At 44.2% G+C, this 6,749-nt stretch overlaps 1 protein-coding gene across 1 annotated transcript; it reads right to left on the bottom strand.

The window, feature by feature from the left end:
- Window positions 1–307: 307 nt before the first annotated feature.
- Window positions 308–6,595, bottom strand: LOC136448469 (leucine-rich repeat and IQ domain-containing protein 4-like). Its single transcript, XM_066448036.1, has 4 exons — window positions 6,224–6,595; window positions 2,882–5,383; window positions 1,503–1,669; window positions 308–625 (listed from the first exon to the last, which is right to left on the bottom strand). Exons 2-4 carry the CDS (start codon window positions 5,340–5,342, stop codon window positions 446–448), a joined length of 2,808 nt encoding a protein of 935 aa, XP_066304133.1. The 5' UTR covers window positions 5,343–5,383; window positions 6,224–6,595; the 3' UTR covers window positions 308–445.
- Between the last annotated feature and the right edge of the window lie 154 nt (window positions 6,596–6,749).

Raw genomic sequence — 6,749 nt, forward strand, 5'->3', positions numbered from 1 at the left:
TTTCATCAAATGTTACGCATACGTACAAAATGTGCTCACTATACCACATTCAATAAATGTGTTTCAGCAAAATTGCATTTATGGAAAGGATTACATGTTCTGTATGAATTTGGCACATCTAACTGTCTCTGAGTATTGCCTGTGACATAATTTTCCACTAGGTATTCTCCGAGCAGAGGAGTGGTTCTGGCTGGTTTTTGACATGTTTTTAGGCGTTTTTGTCGGACTTTCTACTGTACTTTGCCATGTTTTTGTTTGTTTCTATAAACAGTATAGAGACAAAAAAAACATGACAAAGTAGAAACGCCTAAAAACACGTCAAAAACCAGCCAGAACCCCTCCTCTGCTTGGAAAGTACCACTAGCATATGTTACGGAATCTTTGCGATCTCAGGAGTTATATGCCGGGGGGTGCTGTAGTCTAGTGGTCCGCTAGGAGCGCGATTTTAGTCTGACTTAGGTTCCACATTCAGTCCTTCTTTCTCCTGAATCTCAGTGAACACGTCCCTGAGGGCCTGGGCGAGCTCCGGCTTGCGCATGTTGTTGAGATGTCTGGACAGCCGCTGTACTCTCTCCCCGTTCTTACAGAAGGGGGTACAGGACTGGGTCTTCCATTTCAGCAAAACCTGCAGTCATACACAATGGTTTATATTGGTCAGTACAAAATAAAGCAGCACTACAAGCAAGTATGTACTGTCTTGACAGGGATGGTCGATCTTAACCTGTTGTACACCATTCAACACACACACAAACACACACACTCACACATACACATACAGACACACACACAACAATTCCTAGAATTCTTGCAAACTGCACACAATATATATACCATTAGGCTCGCCCCTGAGGCGTCTCCAAAAACAAGCACGGGCACTTTCACACGAATGCTTGCACGCACACAAACACATACCTACACATACATGATAAATACATGTATAGACACCAGCACACATAGGCACAAACTGGCACACATACACACAAGTGCATGATATGCACACAAACGCAGATAGTGATGTTATTGCTTAGTGTACATGTGAAATGTACACTACAAAATAACATTAAGGTCTATAATGAAAGCTCATCTGTGTTGGTAGCAATCATAATATAATGCTAAACTTTCTTCCAACATTCACGGATCGAATTTTCGACGACCACTGTCGCCTTCCTCAGGATCAATAAGAGAGGTATAAAGGAGGCCATATACATCAGGGCACTCCAGCCATCACTCAACAGAGACAGTGGGCGTTATAAACTTCCTGGCACGTTTGACCAATTGCTGACGTCACGTATCCGCAATGACACGTGTCAATAAAGTCACGTGCCTGTAACTCTCGCGAGTTTACGTTCGGCAGTGATTGGTCATTATTGATCCTGAAGAAGGCGACAGTGGTCGTCGAAAATTCGATCCGTGAATACCTAAGTGTTGGAAGAAAGTCTAGCATTGTATTAACATTAAGGTCTGCATGTATGTGTTTATGTGAGTGTTGGACACGTACGTACCTGATAGATCTGTTCCTTGGCTTTCTTGGGATGCCTCTTCTCGATGCCGTTGAACATGGTGTCGGTGAGGCCCAGCTCGCAGGCCAGCAGCATGGGGAAGGGCACGGTGATCTGGTTCCTCCTGATGCCGTCCGCGAACTGCCGCAGGAGCTGCAGGAAGCGGACCTCTGCAAGCAGAAGGGTGGTTTTAAAGTCAATGTTAGGGCCCGGTCACACTGATACGTATAACCCCTGTCACACTTGTGCGTATATACAAGCCCGCATGAGTGGCGTATTAATATGTTTTGGGTTTAGGTTGAGTTTGCAGTCGAAGAAGTAATTTCTTTGGTTTGATAACTAGACTGCTCAACGGTGGGCCAAAGTAGAAAACAACTTCCTCAGAGCTAATTTACTTAAACCAAAAATACATTACCTGCGGAACTCATGCGCACTTGCATATACGCACAAGTGTGACAGGGCCCTATATTCAAGTGCGCGTGAGTTGCGCATTAACATTTCTTTGGTTTAAGTACGGTTTGCGGGGAGAAAGTTGTTTTCTACTTTGACCCACCGTTGTGCAGCCAAGTGATCGAACCTAAGAAATCACTTATTCGGCTGCAAACTTAACCAAAACCAAAAACATGTTAATACGCAACTCATGCGGACTTGTGTATACGCACAAGTGTGACAGGGACTTTACATTTGGTGAAACGAAGCATTTGTTAATGGAAGTGGGAAAGGATGCTGGTAAATTGTGAGCTTTCAAACTGCTTTGTGAGAAGTGGCATAAGACTTTCGCCGACTGTGAGGCTTTTCTATGTTATGAAGTGTAACCTGGCCTATACCAAGTACCAGCATCAATGTGTGGACACCTTGAGAATATATTATAAACTTTACATATTATGACACCTATGTGAGCTATGGTATAGCTTATGACCTATATTGAGCCAAGTTTGGAGATGAGCAGAGGGTAAGGTGTCGACAGTAGGTCATGGGTCTAAACATTAAAGGCAACCAAAGCAATATTAGGGCCCAAAATATGGAAATAAAAAAAATGCTAAAATCTTTATGATAGTAACATTTAGAAACATTATCTAGCACATATGCGTAATAACTTCATACTTTGAGCATTTCAAAACTGGCAAAACCGTGCTGTACAACAATTCCCTTAGTTTTGCAAGCCTACAAAAACTCCGGCCAAGATTTTCAGTGAGTTCTCATATTACAACAACGTTGTATTTTTGCATGATGGACGTCGCTATACATTGTGATAGTGTTTTTTGAACTTCAATCTTATATAAAAGTGACTAAATAAATTGACTTTCAAAATCTGATTTTTTGGGCCCGAATATTGCTTGGGTTGCCTTTAACCTTGGGTTTGAAGGACGCATGCTAATTACCTTCAAGCTTCCTCTCTTTGGCCTTCTTCTTCCTGTCCTTGCAGAGCCAGCTCCTGATTGGTCGAAGGCCGGTGACGCACACAGATAATGGCGGGAACTCTAGCGGGTTACTTTGCAATGACAGGTCTTTCAGACGACCGTGGCAGAAATCGTCGAAGTTTTCTGGCAGACGTGAGATTCTGTTGTCCTGTAGTTGAAGGAGTTTTAACCCGGACAGGACACATAGCTCATTTGGCAGTGATCTGATATCGTTTCCGGGTAGTTTGAGCTCCCGCAGAGAACTAAGGTTACGTACGGTCACAGGAAGTGACGTAACTCCGGAATGTTCAATGAAGAGTTTCTTCAAGTTTGTCAGGGCCCGAATTTCTTCAGGGATTCCGCCAATCCTTTTCCTTTGCCCGCCGAAGTAAAGCTCTTCAAGAGACTTCAACTTGCAGATTTCTACCGGGAAATGTTCGAAGTCGTTTTGCGTGAGGGCCAAAACTCTCAGATGTTTCAAGTCCGCTATATCTTCGGGCACGTCGTGTAGCTTGTTTTCGTCCATGGACAAAATTTCAAGATTGAGCAACTCGCACACCTGTACCGGAAAGATCTCAAACTGGTTGCGAGACAGATAAAGTTCTCTAACTCTCACGTTCCCGAGATCTTCCGGTAGCTTCTGGAGATGGTTCCCGGCTAAATCTAAGATCTCAACGAAGATTAAACTGCATAGGTTCAAGTTCATATCTATGAGAGCGTTCTTGCAAAGCCACAACTCTCTGAGAGACGCAAGGTCACCGACTTCGTCTGGGATGAGGGTCAAGTGATTTCCGCAAATGCTAAGCACTTCGAGACACAGTAGTGTGCATACTTGAATCGGTAGGTAGTCCAGGTCGTTTCTGTTCAGGACAAGGCACTTCATACGGGACAACTGGTCTATGTCGGTTGGGAGACAGTTGATGTGGTTCTCCTCAGCTTCCAACAGCTCGAGATGAGATAAGGAGCACACTTCCGGTGGAATCTCCTCGAAACCGTTCTCACTGATGATGAGTTCCTTGAGGACCCGTAGCTCTGAGATGTCCTTAGGCAAGTCTGTCAGACTGTTTCCAACTAAACTCAAGTGGATTAAGTTTGTCAACATACAGACGCTGATTGGCACGTGCGTTAACTTAAGATTGTTCAGCTCTAGCGCCTTTAAAGATGTCAGATAGCGGACTTCTTGAGGCAGCTTGCTCTTCTTGATAGCTACGTCTTCAATCGACACTTCTTGTATGTCGTTGTCACTGAGGTCTAGGGTGTCGACTTCAAGTTCTATCAGTTCCATAGGGAAGCTTTTGAAACCATTGCACTTCAGTGTGATGATTTCAAGATTCTGCAATTCTGTGAATGCTTCAGGTAACGCAGCGATGCGATTTTGGTCCAGGCGGAGCTTTTGTAACTGCCATAATCTATTGACGTCTTCTGGCAAACATTTCATGCGGTTTTCATTCATCTCCAAAGTTGTCAAGCTAGTTAGACCATACGTTTGCTCTGGGAAAGTCTTAAATCTGTTCTTATTTAACGTCAAAGCGGTCAACTTTTTCAACACGACAACATCGTCTGGAAGATTGCTTAAACAGTTGTCTGACAATTCGATCACTTCTAGGTTCACCATAGAGGTTATTTGTAGGGGAAAGGTCATAAGCCCAAGTCCGTTCAACCTCAGTACACGGAGCTTTCTGAGTTGCACGATTTCAGCGGGTAATTGTGACACGGCGTTATCGCTAACATCTAAAACCTGTAAACGCTCCATTAAACAGATACAAAAAGGAAATTTCTCAAGCCTATTCTCTTGGAGAAAAAGTTGCCTGAGGCTTTTCAATCGGCGACACGACTCAGGCAGAGAAATCAATTTGTTGTGGTTTAAATGGAACTCTCTCAGGTTGGTTAAGTCGCCTATCTCGGGTGGCAAGACTTCAAGTTTGTTGTGGCTTAGATTAAGTCTGAGTAAGTTCGACAGCGTGCATACTTCAAGCGCCAGGTCATGCAGTTCGACACGTTCTAACTGCAACTCTTCTAGATTCTTCAACTTTGTGAACTTGGCGGGGAGCTTTGACGTGGCGTCACAAAGTTTGGGGTTGTCAGAAAGCCTGAGTTTCCGCAGTCCCTTTAGATAGCACATTTGGACGGGAAACCCCAGTAGCTTATTCTGTGCGATGGAAAGAACCTTCAGGTTCTTTAGCAAGCGTATGTCTTGTGGAACGCTCACGATGGCGTTGTCATCTACACTTAGTTCTTCCACGTCCCGAAGACTGTAGACTTCTTGAGGTATGGCGTGCAACCCTCTATTTTGGAGATGTAAGCAAAGAGTCTTCTCCTTCGATTTGAATGTTAAAGACGAGAGTGAGACACCTGATTCGGGTAGCAAGGAAAGGAGTTGATCTATCTTGCTTGTGGCAGCAGAAGACGACCCCACGTTGAGCGGAACCTTGTTGGTAGCCATTATTCTTATGTTGGGACTTCTAGCTATGGCAATCCCTGACCCTGAAAGAAATGCAACGGTACAATAAGCACGGATTACCACTATTTATAGCACACAGTATACGTTACCACTTGCACTACAAGCACTCAATTGGGTCAGGGCGGTTTGGTATTAACGACTATTGTTCCATTCAAGTCAAAAGCGTAGCTTGAGTATCACGTTATCCACTGAGTGAGGGGTATTACCCGTGCACCTGTGAAATAGGTGCACCCGTATGTCACACTGTGGACATTTATCGGTTCAACAGGACCGCCCTCGACAAACTGTTTTTGTTGGACAACAAAGATAAGAGGGTGAGAAAGCGGGCCACCTGGTAAATAATAGTCTGTTAGCCGACCGAAGTCCGGCGAATTATGTCCCTCTTATTGTGTAGTGGCGCGTGGCGTGACTAGGATACCGGCACGTTACTTCTCAGTGGGACAGATACGTGTTGATTGTAGCTCTTTCTCGTAGGTTTTCAGAGTATACAGCTGAGTGTGCTTGAGAAATTACTAAAATTAACAATTACTCGATCACATTTTGAACACTACATGGTTATTCTAATGTCTAAAATAATAGGTATGATGGCTTTCTGCGGTAGGAAGTACTAAAGCTAGTGCGAGAAGATCGCTTTGACACAAGAATGCACCACATGGACATAAAATGAATAGGTCTTTCCCATGTGATTAGTACCTGTATTTTGAATGTAGCTAAGTGGCAAGTAAGTTCAATAACTTTCATAGTAGAGAAGCGCCTGCCCAACGTCTAACTAACAATCATTAATAGACCGGTCCTCATAATTCAGTCTTATCTGTAAAACTACAAACACGTTATGATCCGCAGTAGGTTTGACTACTACCAACCTTAGTGGGTCCTGGGTATGATTAGACCCAAACTACCCCATGGCGATCTAGTGGTCATTCCCTGCGGCAAGAAAATCCGTTGTAGATCGGACAAGCCGACATGTTTGGAGAAGGCGTGCTGTCTTTGTGGGCGGGCAAGTGATATGTTGTACCTGTAGTCAGCGGCGGTGTTGCCGCAGTAACAGAGGTCAGAGGTCAGCCGGGTGTTGACAGGTGCGCTCGGCAGGGATTGTCTGCTCGGCGCGTACGGACTTTGCCGACGCCGATTCCGGAGATGTCCGAAAGTCGAGAATTCGTGCACGAATGATAGTCGAAAAGACGTTACAAGATTCTATTGTATTTTCTTACAGTGTTTTGTCTGGGTTGCTATCTTTCCACAACACAACAGATAATGATACTTTACCTTCAGTCTTCGAGGTGATAGTTTAACTACTGCATTCAGCCCATGTGGGCAAGAACATGCAAATAACGATAATTCACTGTTTATATTCTTACAAGCTTCAATACAATCGCTAGGACACAAGCA

This window comes from Branchiostoma lanceolatum, chromosome 14, assembly GCF_035083965.1.
Source record: "Branchiostoma lanceolatum isolate klBraLanc5 chromosome 14, klBraLanc5.hap2, whole genome shotgun sequence".
NCBI lineage: Eukaryota > Metazoa > Chordata > Leptocardii > Amphioxiformes > Branchiostomatidae > Branchiostoma > Branchiostoma lanceolatum.